Consider the following 20364-nt stretch of genomic DNA (forward strand, 5'->3'; position numbering starts at 1 on the left):
ACGCTCACACAGTCTTTCTCTCTCAAATAAAATCTTTAAAAAAAAAAAAAAAAAAAAAAAGGACTGGCGATGACTTACACAAACCGTCGAGAAGGACACACACAACTATCAGGTCATCTGTGGTTGTAACATCTTTGATTAAAGTGCTTACACCATTTAATTACTGATTGCAAAATAGCAACAGAATGGTTACAACAGGGTTTTCTTACTGTAAAAGCAACAGACGCGTCTGGAAATGACAGAACTAGAGCGGTTATGGAACAGGCAGTATTCTGTGAGCTCCGGCCTCCCTTCCCTCTCAGCCCCTCCTCATTCGCAGATTCAAGAAGCCAAGTCCTGGACTGCCCTGTCCTCACTCCTCTCCCACGCAGCAGGATGTCAGCTGTACTCACTCTAAATTTGGAGCTGATCGGGTTTCTAGCAGAAAATCAACTACATGTCAGCCTACTATTAGTCATTAAAAAAAAAAAAAAAGGCCATTAGGCAAGACATTCTGGACTGCTGGTGTGATCCTGGTGGGGGGAGGGCAGGAGAACACCACTGGGCCCCGCTCCGCCCCTGGAAGCCAGCAGATGCTTCTCCAACATGGGCAGCCACACACGGGGCCCCCCCCTCCTGTCACTTGTTCCACTGCCCTGGATGGCTTGGTGCATCCCCACCCCCCAGATTCTGGAAGAAGAATGCACAGAAACTGGCCCTTAGAGAGGCCCTGCTGTTTTACACTAGCTCAACACAAGAAGGAGACAAGAAGGGGGTGGGACAAGGGGGCAGAAGCCGTCACAACGGGTGCTTCGAATACTGGATGGTGTCCAGCGCCGCCCCGATGTCGTAGTTCTTGGTCTGCAGGAGCCTGGTGAGCCAGCCGCCTTCGTCAGAGAAGCCCATGGACAGCATCTGGGAGAGGGACTCGATGAGCCGGGGGTCAGCTTCTGCCAGAGGGAGGATGAGAGTTGTGAGGCAGGGGGAGGGGGGGCAGCCAGCGCGCCCGCGCCCGCGGGGACCAGCCCTTCCACGGGCGTGCCACCCGGCGCAGCAACCCTCCCCAGCAGGGCCCCGGAAAAGGCCAGAGGGTGAGGATTTTGAGCGGCTCTGCAAGGCTGTACGGTCTCCTGACTCGCGTCTGCCATCACAAGGGAACACCGCGGAGAGCCTGTAAGCAACGGGGCGCCGCCGGGCTCCACTACGTCTGTCCTGGACACTGACATCTGGCTGTCATCCAATTTTCACATCTTGACCTTTTCCCGACCATCGTCAAAATGAAGGAATCAGGGGCGCCTGGGTGGCTCAGTCAGTGAAGCGTCCCCCTTCGGCTCAGGTCATGATCCCTGGGTCCTGGGATCGAGCCCCGCCTCGGGCCCCCTGCTCGGCGGGGAGCCTGCCTCTCCCTCTCCCTCTGCTGCTCCCCCTGCTTGGGCTCGCTCACTCTCGCAAATAAAATCTTAAAAAAAAAAAAAATCACTCTTGGCCCGTAAGTGACAGCTTGCCGCCCCTGCTCTGAGGCAGAGCAGATCAAGACCAGTAGCCCAAAGGGCCAAATGTGGCCCAAGGGGGGCTTTCCCGGTGTCGCTGCTTCCACACTGCTGTGATGGTGACGAGCCAGAGCGAGGCCTCAGCCGCCCCTGCCGCTCAGCTGTGCTCGGGCTGCCGCAGTCCCCCTGGCCTTCCTGCCCCGCACACGCCACCGCCCCACGTGGTGGCTTCCTGCCTGGCTCCCACGGGGACCCTGGCCGTGACCCCCGCTCAGAGGTCGACGCTTTCCTCGGGGGGTAGCCTCTCAATCGCACTGCCCTCGGGATTCGGGGGTCCGGCTGCTGAAAGGAGGGGAGGGGATGTTCTGAGGAAAAAAGGTAGAAACACAGAACTGCGTGAATCACTCGCCTGGTGGCAGATGGGGGTACAATGCAGCTTCCTTCAGTCCTGTGGGCCCTTCCTGAGAAGAGTCGAGAGAGCCCGGCCCTTCGGATTCGGGCATCTGTAGAGACTGGAGTTCCCCCGTAGACGGGTCCACTTCTTTGGAAGACAAGTGAGTCCAGTCTTCGTCTGCCCCCGAGCAGTTATCCGACTCCATCTGCTCCTGCAACAGAAGCCCCCGTGAGCACAGCTGCGCCCAGCTGCCCCCACCGGCACTCCCGCGGGCAGCGAGGAACGTTCTAGCAGCGGGAACGAAGCCCTCGAAGCTGGGAGGGCGGTCTGCTGGGCTGTGTCCTGTCCGGGGCGGGGCACTTGCCTCCGGTGGCACCGACTCCAGGGCCACCTTGTCCATCTGCTCCGCCAGGGACTGCGCCGCGCCCTCCGGGTCTGCGTCTGGCTTGCTGGGGTCCGAAGAGCAGCTGCTCGGCTGGGAGCCGCACTTTTCCTCGGTGCCGGAGCTGCCTGGAGAGACAGGGGCGAGGCGGCTCCTCTTCCCGCCGTGCTCCACGTCAATATCCACCTCGATGCCTGCAGCGACCCAGGAGGAAGCAAACACCTGTGAGCCCTCCGGAGGCCCTCCTGGCCGGGGACAGGGCGTGGGGCAGGGGGGAACAGCAGCATAGTGGGGGGGTGGGGGCAGGGCACGAGGCCAGCCCACCAGCCACAAGGCGGAGGGCCGCTCATCTGACCTTCAGGATCCCCAGGGCTCACTGCTCCCCATACCCTGGCCCCAAACTGGCTCCTAGAAAATGTCTGCTGACTTGTCCACCTTACTGGCCCTGCCTCTTCCAACTTAATGAAACCTTAATCTCAGTGAACATCCCAGGTCAGCTCTGGAGCCAGAAAGCCCATCAAGAGCCCCTGTTTTGCCCTGTGTGGGCAGCAGGCTAGGACCAGGGAGCCACATACCAGAGTGGCCACAGAGCCCCCGCCACAGCGCCCAGGACCGCACAAAGCCTCACATTAGTTGGGGGGGGGAGGGCAGTGATGGGAGACTCCAGAATCCGGCTTGGCTTTGTGGGAGGCCCACGAGGCTCGAAGCCCCAGCCAGCGGGTCGCCCACGGTCCCTCACACAGGCACACGTGCCCACTGAGGGGACGGAGGGCGGTCACTGGTGCTGTTTCTGATTAATTTATCAGAGGACAACATGCGCACAGCTTAGAGTCCAACCGTTCCAGAAGGCTCCAGCGAAGATCCCTGGCCCCCACCACACAGCCGCCCACTCCCCACAGACGGCTTCCAACCCACGCTGCCTTTTCTCCACGGCTCAAGTGCACTGCTTATTCTAGATCAACACTTACCTCCCCTTCCCCTGTCCTTTCAAAAACTTTTCAATGAAAACGTGCAGTTTAGGTGAACGCCACTATATATAGCTTTGTTCTGCCCTCAGACATGACCATTTCACCTGGGAATAGCGCTCTAGGTTGAGAAACCAGTTCAGCTCCACAGTCTTCCAGGGTTGGCCCTTGGAACTCTCGAGCTCTTACAGTAACCTGGAGCATGTCCAGAGCCTCCCCTTCTCCAAAGGGTTCCGGGACAGGACAACGAGCTCTGGGGCGGGATCTTTTTTGGTCACTGTCCAAGGCACTTGGGAGTCCCTTCCAATCGAGAGGTTAATGTCTTCTGTGCCGAGATGGTCTTATATTCTTTGTTCATTTCCTTCCTTCAGTTTTGTCTGTTCTCTTCCTAGAATTCCTATTATTTGTCCTACCCTGGGCCTCCAGGATTAATCCTCAAATCTTCTCACCTTTTCTCTCTTCTCGCCTCTCTTTTGTTTTTGGAATACTTCCTTGAAATGACCTTAAAATCTAAGCCTTCCTTTGAAGTTTTCTTTATTCTGGCTATTTTTCTTCTTAATTTCTAAAAAAACAGTCTGTTCTGATCTTATCTTAAATCTGTTTTATCTTTTTTTCAAGGATGGAAAAACTTTTCTTTGTATCTCACGGAGGACGCTGACATTCTCTTTTCTGTAAAGTCCTTCCCCAAGTTCCTTCTTGTCCCCATGGAGAGATATTCCCAAATGGCTGGTGATCGTGGCCTTCTGATCCTAGTGAGGCACTAAGAAGAGGCTGCCAGGAAGCACTCTGAGGGCCAGGGCCCTCATCTGTCTCCCTCTGTAGGGTGACCCGGTGGGTGTCTGGCCAGGCAGTGGGATCCCAGGTGGCAAAGCTGTGGGACCCGGCTCTGGCACGTCCGGCCTCTCCTGAGCAGGGACGCCCCAGCCCCTGCTAGACCCACTGCCCACTCATGGCGCCCCATTTCAGGCTGGTGCCTCACCCTGCCCTGGAGCCCTAGGGCTGAAGCTTCCCTGGGTCAAATGCTCCAGCAGCTAACCATCAGGTCTCGTGCGTGGGTGGGCAAGGACGAGCATCTGGCTGACTAGCCAGTGATCGCTACATGATCCTGAAGAGTGGTCTTCAACCATCCCCTGGCCCTTGGCCTTCCCTGACCAGCCCTCCTGCCTCTCACCAGGACCCCTGTGTAGGCAGGCATGTGGCTTCTGATGCCTCCACACTGTTGGTCACCACCCTCAACTCCCATTTCCCACCGTTCAAAGTGTGAGGTCTTCCTACCTTGTCTTCTAGGACTTTTTTCCCCTTTTTCTTTGTTCACGTTGCTTTATACTCTTGTGTTTAATCCCTCTACTGTTACTTTGGTAGTGTGAAGAGCAAACAGATAAAAGCGGGCTTAGCTACCAGTAACCCCATCTGCAACATTTAAGTCCTTTTTCTCCTTCTATCCTCCCTCCAACTTTTCATCATGAAAGGTTCAAGCAGGGGAGCCTGGGTGGCTTAGTCAGTTGAGCTTCAGACTCTTGGTTTCAACTCAAGTCATGATGTCAGGGTTGTGAGATCAAGCCCCATAGCGGGCTCCGCGCTCAGTGGGGAGTCTGCTTGAGATGCTCTCCCTCCCTCTGCCCCTCCCCCATGTTCTCTCTCTAAATAAATAAATCTTTAAAAAAAAAAAAAGGTTCGAGCACACAGGAAAGTTGGAAGAACATCCAATGAACACCCATATACTGTCTCACTTTTCTATGGGGGCGAATGACAGGACTTCCATAAATGAACCAGAGAGATTCTAGAATCCCAAGTTTCTCCAACGGATGATAACCTGAGACCTAAGGGCTTACAGACTGTACCACTGGCCGTGCCCTGCTTCCCCCAGGGCCTGTGAGGGGGAGCGTCTAATGAAAACCCTAGGACAAGGAAAGGACCTGCGGTTTGGGGGTCCTAGAGGTCAGTGACTGCAAACTCAGGCTGGCGGCAGACCCGCTCAGCTGGTCCTCATGGCACCTACCAAACAGGGTCTTTGCTTTTAAAATCGCTGAGTCACTGCACATGGTCTGCCCTCTGGGAGGCATTACTGGCTGTCCCTTGGGGCCCCTGCTCTGGGAACAGTCCCTTCTAGGCCGTTAGCATGAGTCACCCTAGCTGTCAGTTCCTCACAAGAAAGGAAAATACCCGTTAACTCTAGAGTTTAATCAATTCCTCAAGTGGCTCTCCTCAACTGAAACTGCTTCAGAGGCATATTTACTGAAATTTTCCTTGTTGTTTTGGAGAGTTCTAGGCTCCTCCCCGTTGGTACACAGCAACTCCCTCCACTTTGAAAGACCTGAAAAGGCCTTCACCCTTAGCCTACAATGCCTCTGAGCGCTGCCAAAATTACCTCCTCTGCCCTGAGTGGGGAATCCGGGTCAAGTTCTGAAACAGGCCACCAGCTCAGATGGGCCTCGGGATGGACAGCAAGTGGGACCCAGAGTCCCTGGCAAGCCTTCAAGACACATGGATCCCAGGCCCGACCCATGGCCAATTTACCAGAATCCAGAAGGTGGACCTGGGACTCTGCACGGTTCCAAGGTTCCCTACCTGAACCTAGACTGGGGTTCGGGACTTCCCAGCTTGTCTGGTTCGTTCTTTTAGCGAAGGACTTTGTTCTTCAGAATAATTTTAGTGAAATCTCCATACGTCAAAATTTATACCAAAAACAACCCACGTTGGGGATTCTGAGGCTCGGCCAACCTTGAGAACCACGATCCACTAGTAGCTTCCAAAGAGCCGCTTCCCATTGCCCCCAAATCACAACTCTCATCACCACGTCTTGTGAGGCAGCTAGGGTTTAGCACTAGCTTATCTCCTGCTTATAACCTGATCGCCGCTCCGCTTTTATCCTCCTAGAAGGCAATAAGAACCCGTTCTTTTCTCTTTCTCTCAAAGGCCTTTAAGTCCAAGCACGAAACTCCGCGGTACATGGTCTGAGGGGTTTCACGGGCCCCTGCTGAGCTGCGTCCTGGCCTGATGCAGCGGGAGCCGAAATGGCCTCAAGCTGAGGGCGACGGCGGGCCTTGCCTCCCCGTCCCATCAGCACCCGTTCAGACAGTGGACACTTGCTGCCGCTGAAGTCACAAAGCGGAGCACACTTCCAGCCAGAGATCATGGATCCACTGTAGCCTTGGGCCAGAAGTCACAGTCGTAGCGGACTCCCACCGTCCCCGTCAGGGCCAGCGGATACAGCAGGCGCCTTCTAAAGCCTTGCGCCAGTCCCACCACGAGGGGGTACCCGCTGCGGTTCACCCACCCATCCAGTGACCTCACATCTGACCCGAGGCTACTGGAAACCCTCCATCACACCCGGCTCCCCAGCGCAGGCAACAAGCTGGGCACTCAGGAAGCCCCCAGAAAGGTTGCGGTTGTAAAAAACAGAAGGGAAGCAAAGAGAAATGGCCTCTCAGCTCACTACTGCCCCAAGTCCTTGAGTAAACCCCAGGGCTCACATTCAGGGGCGAAAGCAGACTGTCCTTTGTGGGAAGAGAAGTCAGAAGCCGACAGGCCAGCCCTGCAGCAGAGGCTACTGGGCTTATCCCAACCAAACACTCGCTGATTCCACTTCACTCCACAGGGAAAGCTCCAGAACGCGTCACGGAATTTAACTTTGAGCGGCCTGCGGTGCAGCGCATGGCAAAGGCCGGCCCCAAGGGCACGGCAGTCACCGTTCCTCCATGGTGACCCGGGGGGCAAGCCGCCCCCCAGCCACCCCCTCACCAAGTGATCGACACACTCCTGCTCTCGAAGGACAGAGGCCACCACTTACCCAGAGGGCTCAGGGCGGCCGCCACACTCTCCCCTACGTTCTTGAGGAAATTCACACTGGGATCCTCCGATGGACCAGCAGCTTTGGTTTTCAAAAAAAAAAAAAAACAAAAAATGTTCGATTCAAAGCAGGTTTCTCAATGACTTGGACACCTGTTATGATCCTATCACCTTTCCCACAGGTGCCCTCCACCCCCGGGGGTCCGTCCCAGCAGCCTTCCCGAACTCTCTCCCGCTGCGGGCCCCTGTGTACCCCTGGTGCTCAGAAGCCCATGGGGGATTCGCTACATGCGGTGTACAATGCTGACCACGTTCTAGCTCAAACCACATCGGAATTAAACCAACATCCCCACCTTTGTTCCAAAGGAGGAGGTAAATCAGAGGACAGTTAATAAAATCAGACTACAACCAGAATCCTAAATTCTGGAACACAAGCCATCTGTTTTTAACTTTGTGCCTGTGTTTCAAAATACCTGAGCAGGCCGGCTGGCTCAGTCAGTAGAGCATGTAACTCTTGAGCTCAGGGTCGTGAGTTCAAGCCCCACATTGGGTATAGAGCACATTTTTTAAAAAGAAAAAAAAAAAAAAAGCCTTGACGGGGTGGGGGAGGTTTAGGGTTGAGCCACATCTGGGCCAAGCCTCGGTTTAGTGCGGGTGAATTAGCGGCCCTGGGCACTGAGGTGCCTCCGTCTTGCTGGGTGTGGCATGAGGATGATGCTCCCCACTTTGCAGGGTTTTGTGAGGACTACGCACCCTGAATGGCTGTGAAGCACCCTCACCTGATTCGGCTGCGGAGCCGGGGCGGGTGTCCCCTGCCCGGGGAGGACGCGGGCTCCAGTTCCCTGGGGGGCCCATCTCCCAGCCGGGCCACACGAAGTGCCCGTGTTTCAGCTTCCGGAGCCAGCGGCTGTGAGCGACGCCCTGGGGAGGAGTGAGCAGAGGGGCCGGGTGACACCAGAGCAGGGGGCTCCTTCCTCCCGGACCCCTGCCCGCTCCGTGCTCCCCCCAGCCTCACCTCGGAGAAGGGCCCGAAGGGGCCGGGGAAGACGAGCTTGCTGTGCTCACGGTGCAGGCCCTTCCCCTCACAGGCGGAGCACAGGTCGTAGTCCGGGCAGACGCTGCACTTGTAGCGGGTCCCCACCACGGGCCCATTGCACCCGTCACAGATCACGCCGGGGTACACCAAGCCGCGGGGCACCTCCTGAGCACACGGGGGGCGGTGGTCCCGCCGACACTCCTTCTTCTCTGCAGGTGGGACCCCACACGAACCGCTCGTCATGACTGGGGGGCTTTCAGTCAGTGGGCCCCTGGCCCTGCCCTCCAGACCTGGAGTCCGTGCACAACCCAGCTGTTCAAGTGACAGCAACAGGGGACCCAAGAAGCTGCCAGGAGGGTCCCAGTCCCTGTGCCTGGTACAGTACATGGGGCCCAGGCAAGTGAGAAGTGGCAGGGAGCTGTGTCTGCATTGCTGGGGCCCTGCCCCCCGTTAAAATAAACCCACTGCATCCCCAAAGCCGCCCCCAGCCCCCGGCCCTTGACAGAGTGAACCCAGAGGTCCCCAGGCCCCACCCCTTCGGGACTCCTCTCTCAGGCCAAGCACAGAGATGATGAAGTCTCGGTCTTAACCCACAGGCTCTTGCCTGCTCCTTGGAGGGGACTGCTCAATAACCTCAAGCAGGTTTCACACAGCAAGAAGCACCCGGCAGCACCCAGAACAGACCTTTACCTTTAATGTAAATACGGAAGAGGTCATCCTTCACGTAGGACATTGCCATGGTCAGTTCCTCGTCACTGGAAAAGGCCACCAAGTCTCCATCCTCATCTAGATTGTTTACAAGACCGCATGTGAGTACCCGAGCCTTCTCAGTCAGATACAGGCTGCTGAGAAGGGCGCAGCCTGAGCTAGAGGGGCATCTGCTCGCCTAGGAACTGACGCACACCTGTGTGAGCCAGGGGGCGCGGAGGCCAGACCACCACCTCTGTAACACCGCCTGGAAGGTAAGCACTCGGACGTGGGGCCCGGGCGCCCACGGGAGGCAGAACATGCAGGGCGCCGCTCCTGTAGCTGAGCCAGCTGCCCCTTAAGCCGGTGCTGCCTCGGTCCACGTCTGACCAGGCCAAGACCCACCTTCAACTGTAGGAGATCCCCACCTGTGACCGGCTCCTGGGGGCCCAGACCCTCCAAAGGCCGTGGGCCTCCTGTGGTTTAGGAGAGTCAAGGAGATGAGTACATCTGCCTGCTTCCGCCCCCAGTGAATCTACAGTATTTGTATGAACTCTCTGACTTTTAGATTTAGCAAATGGTGTGAAAGTCCCACCGTGCAGGCCAAACCACCCCCTACACCTGCAGGCTGCACCAGCTGTGGGCCACCGGAGGCAACATCCACCGGAAGAACAGAGGCCGCGTCAAAAGGTGATATCCAAACACCCATCCCCTAAGGAGCGGAAAAACAAAACGGGGTATGTCCACAAAATGGAATGTTACTCAACCACAAAAAGGCATGAAGTCCGGACACAAGCTGCAACACAGCTAAACCTTGGAAATGTTATGCCGAGTACAAGAAGCCGGTTACAAAAGAATAGGAAAGTGTAGGGCTCCGTGTCCATGTTTATAGGAAATGTCCAGAATAAGGAAATCCATCGAGAAAGAGATTAGCGGCTGCTTAGAGCTGAAGGGGACGAGGAGAGAGCTCAACCGTAGAGTTCCTCTCGCAGGTGATGCAAAGGTTCTAAACCCGTGAGGAGGATTGTTGCACAAGTCGCTCAAAACTGTTCACGTGAAATGGGTGAACTGCACGGGAAGTGGAGGATAGCTCCATAAAGTTGTCACAAAAACCAACCAACCAGGAACGGGTCTGGCCAGTTGGCAGTGCTCCTAAGGGTGGGCCCGGCACTGCCCCTCCCAGGGGCCGGCCTTGGCTCCCGCCCCCCCGCGCCCCGCTTCCCTGCCCCGACCCGCCCCCCCCCCCCCCCCCCCCCCCCCCGCCACACCAGCGCAGCAAGAAACGGAGCGCGGTCCTGGGCTCCCGTCCCTCCGCCGACGCTGCTGCAGAACGTCCCGGCTGGGTGCCTCTGTCCCCTGCCCGCGGGGGAACGTGCGCACTCAGGCCGGCCTCGGGCGCCCCGGGGCCGCTCCCGACCGCTCCTCCCCGCCGCCGCGCCCGGGCTCGCCCGCCAGGCCCCGCCGCGCTGACTGGCCCGCCTCCCGCTCTCCCCCGCCAGCCCTTCCTCCGCGTCCGGCCGGCGCTTCCGGGGCCCTCGCCAGCCCCGACTCGGCAGCAGCGAGCTGTCAGCGTAACCCGAGCGCCCGCCGCCGGCCAGCGAGGACGCCCCAGCGCGCCCCGGGCCAAGACCTGCGACGTCACGGCGGGGGGAGGGCCGGCGCCCTGCGCCCCCGGGACCCCCGGGACCCCCGGGCCCGACACCCGCCGGCAACGCCCGAGCCGACGCCAACCCCCTTCCCCCGAGAGCGGCCGGAGCCGGCCCCCGCGGGCGCCCCCAGGCCGGACGAGCAGCCGCCCCGCCGGGCAAGCCTGCGTCACGGCCCCGCGCAGCCCCCCGAGGGCGCCGGGCCCGCTCACCGCGGTAGTACGTCTGGAAGCCGCCGGGCCGCAGCACCGGGAACAGGGCGGCCACCCGGCTCAGCAGCCGCTCGCAGGGCCCGGGCCCGGCCGCGGCCTCCGCCTCGGCCTCCGCCTCGGCCTCGGGGCTGAAGCAGAAGCTGAAGCGGCGGATCTCGCGGGCCGCGTCCTCCTTGCCCAGAAGATAGGCCTTCACGGTGAGCGACGCCATCGCTACCGGTCGGCGAGCAGGAGACGGAGCCGGGCCGCGGCGGCGGCGGGCGCGCGGCTTTTGTAAAGAACGCGGGCAGCCCCGCCCCCGCCGGCCTCCTGGGGGCGTGGTCTCCGCGCCCCGCCCCGCCGCGCCGCCCCGCGCGAGCCGCCCTGCCGCGGCCCCGAGCCCGCTGCGCCGCCGTCCCCTCACGGTGTCCCGCACCCCCTTAGCGCCGACCCCTCTCCTCACTGTCCTCGGTGCCCCCGGGACCCCAAGAGGCCGGCCCGGGACTCCGACATCTAGGGCTGGGCTCCGGCCTCTTCACCTGCGGGGAGAGCACCCACAGGGGTCCCCCCCAGAGCCCTCCCAGGCCTGGCCTGGCGGTGACTCAGCAAAGCACAACGGAGGCCGCGGGGGTGGGGGGCTGGGGGGAAGCCCAGCGCGGCGGGAGGGGGGCCACGGCGGGCCCGAAGCCCCAGGCCAGAGCCAACCGCTCCCGAGGTCCTGTCCGGGCCCTGCCACTCTCCACAGCCTCCCATCCCGGGTGGCAGCCCGCTCCAGCGCCCCCAGCATCCTCCATGACGGCCCCTTACCGGGTTGAGGGGCGTACCCCCCATCAGGCCTGAGCCTCAGAGGAGCTCCCAGTGGGGTGGGGGTAAGGCCGAGGGGTGCCGGGGGAGCACGGGGTCCCCTCCCCCTCACCTGGCCAGAAGGCCGGCGGCCGCTTCCGGGAGCCTCAGTGGCCATCACGTGCTCCGCATGGGCAGCCGGACCCACACGTGTCAGCACAGAGTTCCGTTCCCAGGTGTTGCCCAAAGGGCCTGCGTGGTGTCAGGCCTGATGGCCTCAGGGGCATCCCACGGGTCAGAGCAGCAGCCCTCCGGCTAGTAACCAAGAAACAGGGCTCTATGTGACAAAACCCGCCTGTTCACAAGGCCTGGAAGAAGGGGCGTCTGGGAAGGAGGTGGGCAGGAAGGGTAGGTCGCCCTCTGTAGTGTCCCAGGCGGGGTCCTGAGAGTAGAAGGCAGACCTGTTGAGTCGGAGCCATGTCCTCTGGTGGTGGGGTTTGTGCGATGGGAGAGCCAGAAGGGAAGGGTGGGCAGGTGGACTTGGCTCCGAGCTGTGGAGGCGATCTGCTTCTGGGAACACAGCAGGGACCTGTCCGCAGGTGTGGCTGGTCCTTCCCAGGGGGCTCCAGAGTAGGTGCACCTCGCCCCAAGCAGCCCTTTAAAGAGGCCATACCCTCTCAGGCCCCTCCCCGCATCCCTGTTGTGAGCCTGGGAAAGGGACCCGATGCTCACTGCCCTGCAGACAGGGTCAGAGGATGGACAAGGGGCAGGCTGGGCAGAGGCTGCCGGGGCCCACAGGTGTCCATGGGTGTGTGACTCAGCAGCCCCGGGGCCTCGCCACACAGGGCAGCCTGGACCAAGAGCCCAGCTTCCCAGCCCCCCAAGTTTCAGGGGCCTCATTCGAGTGAGTGGGGTGTGCAGAATGAAAGCCCTGGGGCTCTGGGGGACCTTGGGTCTCAGGAAGGGCTCGAGGTGCGGCCCCTGTCCAAACAAGCAGCGGAAACAGACGCTTGCAGGCAGAACCTGCTTTGCTTTCTGGCCCTTTGGCCCCATTGGAGACCATGGTGGGTCTGCAAGGAGGGATGGAGAGCTTAGGGGAAATGGGGGTGGCAGGAAATGGGGCCCGGGGAAGCCAACCTGGAGGCCCCCACCCCTAGGAGAGTCCCCGCTCTGGCCTGCCCAGGATGCCCTCCCGCTGAGCGTGGCCCTGGCCCTGCCCTCCCCTCCTCCCCCAAGGCCAGTGAGAAGTAAACAAGGCTGCAGCTGGGGAACCCCCTGGCAGGGCCCTGTCGCCTGCCGGGAGAGGTCAGGTGGTCTGGCCGGCAGTGAGTCAGCATCCCATGACCACCGTCCTAACAGGGGATCCCCGCCCCACTGCTACCTAGCTCAGTGACATTTTAACAGGCAGCCGGGGTGGGGAGCGGGACCCCAGAGCCGCAAGAGCCCACAGAGGCCCCCGAGGCAGCAGGGAGATCAGAGCCAAGCAGACCCTGTCCCCGGGGTCCAAAGCCCCCTTCTGACATCTGCTGCCTGGCCCCTCCCTGGACTTCAGGGACCTCCCCTGTGCTGGCTGGTGCCTGAGTCAGAAGACCCACTATGCAGCAGTCCCGCCATCTTCGGGCGTATGACAAGCCTCTGAGTCTCCCCATCTTTGAAATGGGGCTAGAATGGGGCCCTCCCAGATAGCTGGCTATGGTTTGGCTGCCTTTGGGGGCATCAGCTGGCGGTGGGGGTGTCAGGAAGGAGACCAGAGTAGGGTTTGAGGTGAAACAGTGGGGAGCACAGAAGAGACATGAGTCAGGAGTTTCCGGGGGATGAGCAGGGGTGGCCGGGAGGTCATCTGATTCGGTTTATTGCTGTCTCATGTTGTAAGTACCTCAGTGCCTCGTTCCTTACAGAAGTAATCCCATTCCCTGACAATGGCTTTCTGAGGTTCTGTTTATTTTCTTTGGGGTATGGAGCCAAGCCTACAGGTGGGTGCTGGGGCCACCAGAGACAAGGCCACGGCAGGACTCAGGCCACACTGCTCTGGGCCACCTCGAGGAAACTGAGGATCACAGGGGATCAGGCTCCTCCAGAACCCAGCACGGGGTCCAAGGACTGACTTTGTTTCTCCATAGAGGAACAGTGTGACTCGTGGGTGGGAGCTCCACACCGTCCTCCACGCTCCCTTCTACTCCATCACAACGGAGGGACACACCCCCACCTCGGTTCCTAACCTCACCGACTCATTTTACCTGATGACTTTCCCCTGGCTCCTCCCCCTATCTGGAACTCTCCCTCCTCCTCCTGCATTGTCATCTCCTCCATGGGGCCTCTCCTGAGCACCCCCTTGCGAAAATCCCCAGACACTGGATGTTACCAGCCAAGAGGGGTGAGGGCTGTGGCAGGGTGAGGGGGTGTTCTTAAAGAAAAAGGGCTCGGGGCGCCTGAGTGGTGCAGTCGGTTAAGCATACGACTCTTGGTTTCAGCTCAGGTCGTGTTCTCGGGTCGAGAGATCAAGGCCCACGTTGGACTCCGCGCTCAGCGCAGAGTCTGCTTAGGAATCTCTCTCCCTCTCCCTTTGCCCCACCCGCTGTCTTAACAACAAATATATAAATCTTAAAAAAAAACCCAAAAAAAAGCAAGAAAAGGGGCTGAAGGCGTGCATGATCAGGGAAATGCAGTAAAGCCACGAAGAGTCATGACTGGAGAGTTAGGGAAGGCTAAGTTGCCAGGGCGTGGTTGGAGGCCAGGAGCGGCAGTCTGGGCTCAGCTCTGCCTGCATACCATCCCGCGGGGCGGGACACTTGGGTCCTAGAGGGGGCACTGAGGGGCACCCTCTGCACCTGATGGTACCCTCTGTGGGCACTGGGCCGTGGAGGCAGCTCTCACCAACACTGAATGAGGAAAAGGAGGTGGGCCAGGCCTAATTCAGGCCATGTGTATAAATGCATATCAGAAAGCTCGGGGGCGCCTGGGGGGCTCAGTTGGTTAAACATCTGCCTTCAGCTCAGGTCATGATCCTGGGGTCCTGGGATCGAGCCCCGCATCAGGCTCCCTGCTCAGCGGGGAGTCTGCTTCTCCCTCTCCCTCTGCTGCTCCCCCTGCTCGTGCACTTACACGCTTTCTCTCACAAGCTCTATCTCTATCTCAAATAAATAAATAAAATCTTTTTAAAAAAAAGAAAGAAAGAAAGAAATCAAGCAAGCTCGGTTCCCAGGCCGGGCAGAAGCACTAAGCCCGATCGATGGGTGGCCCTAGGGACATCTCTAGCTGAGCCCTGCGTGCCTGGCCGGGAAGGAACGTGTGGCCAGAGCTTGGGCCAAGGCAGGGGGTCCCTGGAGGGAGCTGCAGGCCACCTGGGTAGAGGGTGGACCTGACCTCATCCTCACCCCACCCTACTGGTGCCCACTGGCCAGCACCCTCTCACGCATGTGTCCCTGGGCCCTTAGCCCTGGGGGTCCTTGCCCCATGGAGATGCCAGCAAGGGCACTGGTCTCCCCCCCACCAGGGAGAGCACCCCTGACACACACACATCAGATCTGGTGGTCCCCTAAGGCCGTTCATTAAGTGGGACCGTCCCATGCCCAGGAGGGAGGCTCAGACGAGGGCCACCAGGGTCACGACTGGGATCCAACGGCGCTGCACATTGCAGACCTCTCCCATTCTTGGTCGAGACCTACCCCCATGTGCGCACTGTTGTGGGCCCCCAGAGGGCCAGCCTGACAGCAGATGGTTCTGGAATCGTAAATGGAGAAGCTTGGTGGTATGGGCGAGGGGACCGTGATGAGACAGTGCAGCGACCCCGGATGGGTCAAGGCGCCCAGGCCGATCCGAGCAAGAGCCCGGAGGAGGCATGTGGACCTGGCAGAGCAGGTGCCAACAGCTGGAGGCAGAGGGGGAAGAGGGTGCGGGGGCTCCCAGCTCTGTGCTGGATGGGAGAGAGGCCAGCATGGTCCTCTCCCCGGGGCTCCGGTCCCACGCCAGGCAATGAGAGGGTGCCTGAAATGGGAGCCACGCTTTCTGGAGAGGGGGCGGGGGTCTGGGGTCAGTGGCTCAGGGCCATGTCCACCCCCACCTGCCCAGGTCCCGTCTGAAAACCTTCTGAAAAAGTTATTGGGCTTTCGTGTGCTCCCAAGTCCCAGCGCCCTGACAGCCCTCACCGCCGGGGTCTACCCAGCGCCTCGCGCACCCCTCCTCTCTGGCTGATGCAGGGGGACTCACCGCGTGGCCCAGGCCCTGTGTGCCCCGAGCCGGGGCTCCCCTCTTCCCAGCACGCCTGGCTCGGCCCCTCCTCCATGTCCCTGCGTGCCCTCTGCGGGCAGGGCAGGCTGTGGGCACCTTCAGTCCTGCCCGTGTCCCCGTGCCTGGCATGTGCGGGAGCTCGGGTACCGTTTGTGGGGTGCATGGGGATGGTGTCCCACATCGCTGTCACCCTGACACTAGGGAGCAGCTACGGCAGAAGGTCCTCCTTGGGACAGCCCTGGCTCACTGTGGAAAGAAGGCCCAGGCGACCCCCTCCCACGGGGGCCCAAGCAAAGACTCTGCAACCACCTTGCCCAGCTGCCGGGCTCCAGCCGTCCCCCAGACCCTGGGGCAGGAGAGGCGCAGGGCTCCCACCCGTGACCGGATGAGAGGACAGGAGAATGGCATCCCAGGGCCCTGGGGGCTGAGGCTGGATCCTTGGCACCCACCTCTGCCTGGAGCCCAGGACTTCCCGTCTGGCGGGCCCTGAGCTGAGGAGAGAGGGCCCGAAGCCCACAGGGCCTGGGCCGAAGTTGGGGGGGGGGGCAGGCCCAAGTTGGCAGGGTGGCCCCACTGTGACCCAGTTAAAAGCATGTCAGGTGGGAAGAAGTCAGTAGGGCGTGTTCTCAGCTACTAATGAGAACATAGCCCCCCGGGCCCTGGGCTATAGGGACCCGCACTCCTCCACTCTCAGGGTCTGTAGTTCTGGGGGGCCAGGGTGAGAGGGCTGACGTGCCCCTTGACAAGAGTTAGCGGGTTAGAGAAGGAAGTTTACATCCCTCGTTGTTGCATTTTACATGCATTCCCAGTTTCATTTAAGGATGGAAATGGTCCCTTAAGGATTCATTTCTCCCCAGCACGGAGGGTAGGGTGGGGCAGGTACGGGACCCAAACTTGGCCAACCAGAGCACTTGGCGCCCTGGGTCAGGATTGGCTGTGTAACCCAAACTGGTCGCCGACCCTGAGCTCGGCATCTGGGCTCCTCGGTCCCCGGCAGGCCCGACGCTGGGTCACGAGACACCTTAAACCAGTTGATTTGGGTCTTGGTCAGCGGTAGCCACGAGTACTAAACCACCACGCCTCGTGCCTGCCCCGGGGGTCCCCAGTGGCAAGGACCCTCTGCACGATGCCGGCCAGCAACCCGGGGGGCCAGCTGGGACCCTGCGGTGCCCTCAAGAGCCCCAGCAGTTCCCGCTGGTCGTACATGCCGATAATCGGTAAAAATACTCGCGAAGTGCTTCTCTTATGCCAGGAAGCATTCCGAATACTTTATATATATGAACTCACCTGCTCCCCTGAGGTAACGTCACGGGATTTGTTCCGGCCCAGGACCTGAGAGAAGAACCCCGGATCACTTACAGGCCAGCACATGTGTTTATTTGGCTGGAGCTTCTAGAGCTCTCTTTCCCCGTCGGGGAAGCCTGTGATGTTCAGACGGTTGCACCTGAAAGTCTGGGCAGGAACTACCGTGAGCAGGGTCCCCGAGGACCCTCAGGAGATACGTGGCTTTGAGAAATATACCTTTATTAAATCATGGAAATTTGGGGCTATTAAGCCTATTCTGACCATTATCCCCACTTTTCACCCCAGGGAAAGAGGCACAGAAAAGATGCAGTAACTTGCCCAAAGTCACACAGCTGTGTCACATAGGGGTGGAGTCAGGATGACGAACCCAGGCAGGCTGCCTCTCTAGTCCACACTCTCGACCTCAACGATCTACAATCGCCTAAAGGTTGTCCTGCACCTATCGACTTCTCTTCATCTCCAGCCCCCTGCCCCTCATTCCAGACCACCTCTCTCCCAGATGCCTACGTCAGGGCAGAACGGAAAACTTTTCCTCTACCCTTTTAGATTCAGTGACTAGGGTCTGTGAATTAAACTGACCAAAAAAAAAAAACAGATTCGCAAAATAAAAGATTGGTTTTTATTCCAGTACTTAGAATTTGGGGGCTTATATACCAACTTAATAGGGAAAGCAGAGGAGGAGAAGGTACTTATGAGGAAAACAAAAATACTTTTAGGAAAGATAAAATGGGCCCTCAGGAGAACAGAGGAGAGGTATTATTGATGGTTTTGTGACAATGGGTTTATCAGGTAATAAAAGCCATGCTGGAGGGGATTTAGGACAATTGAGTTATTTTGGGAGGCCTTGCTTTTAGGCAGATAAGGAAGTTGAAGAAAAAGCCTATTTTCAAATGCTTTCAGCTTGATACAATTTTCATGCCACAGTGACGTATTCTGGACTCCTTCACCTACAACAGCCCCCTGGTTCATCTCCCTGCTTCCTCTCTTACTCCCTCCAGCCCCTTCTCCCTGCCTGCTGTAGTGATATTTTCAAAATGTCTGTATGCCTGTCTCAATCCCACAGCAGCCCGGACTCTTCTCCCTGCTTTGGACGCTCCCCGTAGCTCCAAGGGTAAAAACCCCCATCGCTGACGAGGTGTGCAAGGACCAGACCCCTGGGGGCCTGGGGACTCCTTCCACAGAGGCGTTTGATCCAGCCAGCTCCCTCTGCGGAGGCCAAGCCATCCTTCTCCACTGGGGCATATTACTAACCTCATTTTCCCAGGAAGGCCCACTGTCTTTGGACAAGGGAATTTCCGCCACTGTAAGCTTTCTGAGCCCCAGGGACTTTGCTTTTCCAGCCAGGGATAGGAGGCTGGTAGGGTAGTGTCCTAGGGAGGGTCCCTGGTGTTGCTGGTGACCCATGCGTGGCTGGCACATGGTGAACACTCAGAACGTGGGTTATGAATGAAAATGGAAATGAGGCGTCCAAGGAAAGATGGGCCCCCCTGAGGGGGCGAGGTGAGGCTTAGGGCAGGACTTCCAAACTCTCACAGGGGCAGGAGATTCCCTTAGCATCTGGAGAAGGCAAAGGATCCCTGCTTAGAACCATGTTTTGAAATGCTTAAAATATATTGCATGACAAAAGGAGTGCTAATATCGAAATGCAAATATCAAAATATAAAAACACAGATTTGTGGGGCGCCTGCCTGGCTGGCTCGGGTCTTGATCTCAGGGTCCTGAATTCAAGCCCTACATTGGGCATGGAGACTACTTTTTCAAAATAAATAAATAAAAACAAAAAGCCCCACAAGTTTGTGACGTAGAAGCACCTGTGATCCTTTTTTTTTTTTTAAAGTAAGTTCTACGCCCAGTGTGGGGCTTGAACTCAGGACCTTGAAATCAAGGGTCACATGCTTTACCGACTGAGCCAGGCATCCCACCCGTGATTCTTTATTAACTCATTACATCATAATAGAGAGAGGCAGGGCTAATAAACACCAGAATTGCCAAGTAGGAGCATGTCATGCCTATTTGGAGGTGTCTGCAACACCCGTACCCTGAAAATCCCTGTGATTTCTGTGCAATGGTCTTAAGCACCACTAATTCTGCCGGACTTCCCTGCCTCCATTCATAATTGGAGGAAATGCCACGTTTCAGTTACAGATCAGTGAAAATAAAGATGGATTTTTTTTTTTCTTTCTCATCTTAACTCCTTCTTTTTCTTTCTCATCTCAACTCCCAGACCTCCCCAGTTCTGGGTCCCTGGACCACAGGTTGAGAAGCCCAGGAAAGAAGGATGGAAGGAAGAGCCACCGCCGAGGGCCATCCCCCGGAAAATCTCCAGGGCTGGCAGGTGATTCCGACATGGGGGCATTTTCACTCTGTAGGAAGCAGGAACGAAGAAGAAGGGTACACAGCCTGGGGTCTGGGGAGAAAGCAGGACTTTTCTGTGCCCATTTGGCTCCATGCTCTCTCCTGGGTGGGGATTGGAGTTGTCATCCCCAATTCCGACACAGAAGCTGAACCCTTGGCGGAGGGGGTGCTGCTCCCCAGGCCTGGAAGGGAACGAATTATTGCAAGGGCACAGAGAGCAGTGGAAAACTGCACAGGAGCCCAGCAAGCGCTCCCCTGTTTCAAAGGAGAAAGTTGGGAGTCCTCCAGGAGCTGGGACGGCAGGACCAGGCCCCCCCCTCCTCCGCCACAGTGGGCAGAATGAATGAACGTATGAATGCAGGAACAAATGAGTCACAGTGATGTCACTTCTGCAGGCCCCGTTAGGCTTCTGCTCTCTTGCCATGACCACCCCCTTAGCGCACGATCCCCAGCAGGACGTTCATTGGGGCATGGCGTTGACAAAGTGGCAGGTGCGTGGGGAATCCTTCCTGGGATTCTGATGGAGCAGTGGGGAAGAGGCACAGAAAGGCAGCTTGGCTAGCGGGGTCGGGAAAGACTGCCCCCAAAACGCCATAGCCTGGACCCCTTTGGCTGCCCAACCAGGGGGTGTGTGGCCCCCTCCAGCCTACATCCCCCAGCCCCTCTCCCACTCCCCTTCACTCCAGACCTCCCACTTCCCAAAGTAGACCAGCACCCTTCTCCCCCACCGTGGCCCTGGATAGTCCCAATCCTGATAGAGGCCCTGCAATCCCCAGGATTCTGCCCACCTCCCCGGGGCGTCCCTGATTCCGGTTCCACCTCCCCAAAGCCAGAGTGTCAGTGGGAGGGAACTCGGATGAGTTCCCCCAAACTTTCATCACAAACAGGCCATCTCTTTAATTTCTACTGGTTTAATCATTTTCCTTAAATCAACTCACTTTTAAACTTGAACACATATTTAGAAAAATTCAAAACCCTCTGTATCACAGCCCAGATGAAAAACCGTTATCCCCAGCCACAAACAGCAGATGCCCTGTGAAAACACAGGAACACAGTTTCCTTCAGAAGACTCCGACAATGGCTCAGTGGGTTAAGCGTCTGCCTTCGGCTCAGGTCATGATCCCAGGGTCTTGGG

General features: G+C 58.5%; 1 protein-coding gene across 2 annotated transcripts; it reads right to left on the reverse strand.

Moving 5' to 3' along the window:
• Positions 1–113: 113 nt before the first annotated feature.
• SQSTM1 (sequestosome 1) lies at positions 114–11385 on the reverse strand. 2 transcript variants are annotated; one of them, XM_035029385.1, is made up of 8 exons: positions 11367–11385; positions 8726–8821; positions 8015–8244; positions 7779–7920; positions 7001–7081; positions 2228–2439; positions 1879–2074; positions 114–929 (listed from the first exon to the last, which is right to left on the reverse strand). In XM_035029385.1, the coding sequence occupies exons 2-8, from the start codon at positions 8772–8774 to the stop codon at positions 778–780; spliced, it is 1062 nt and encodes a 353-aa protein (XP_034885276.1). In that variant the 5' UTR covers positions 8775–8821; positions 11367–11385; the 3' UTR covers positions 114–777. The 2 variants fall into 2 exon arrangements, with proteins under 2 accessions (XP_034885276.1, XP_034885274.1); XM_035029383.1 differs by lacking the exon at positions 11367–11385 and adding an exon at positions 10581–10835.
• Positions 11386–20364: the final 8979 nt, after the last annotated feature.

This window comes from Mirounga leonina, unplaced genomic scaffold (genome assembly GCF_011800145.1).
Source record: "Mirounga leonina isolate KUSES-001 unplaced genomic scaffold, KU_Mleo_1.0 Mir_239, whole genome shotgun sequence".
In the NCBI taxonomy this organism is placed as follows: domain Eukaryota; kingdom Metazoa; phylum Chordata; class Mammalia; order Carnivora; family Phocidae; genus Mirounga; species Mirounga leonina.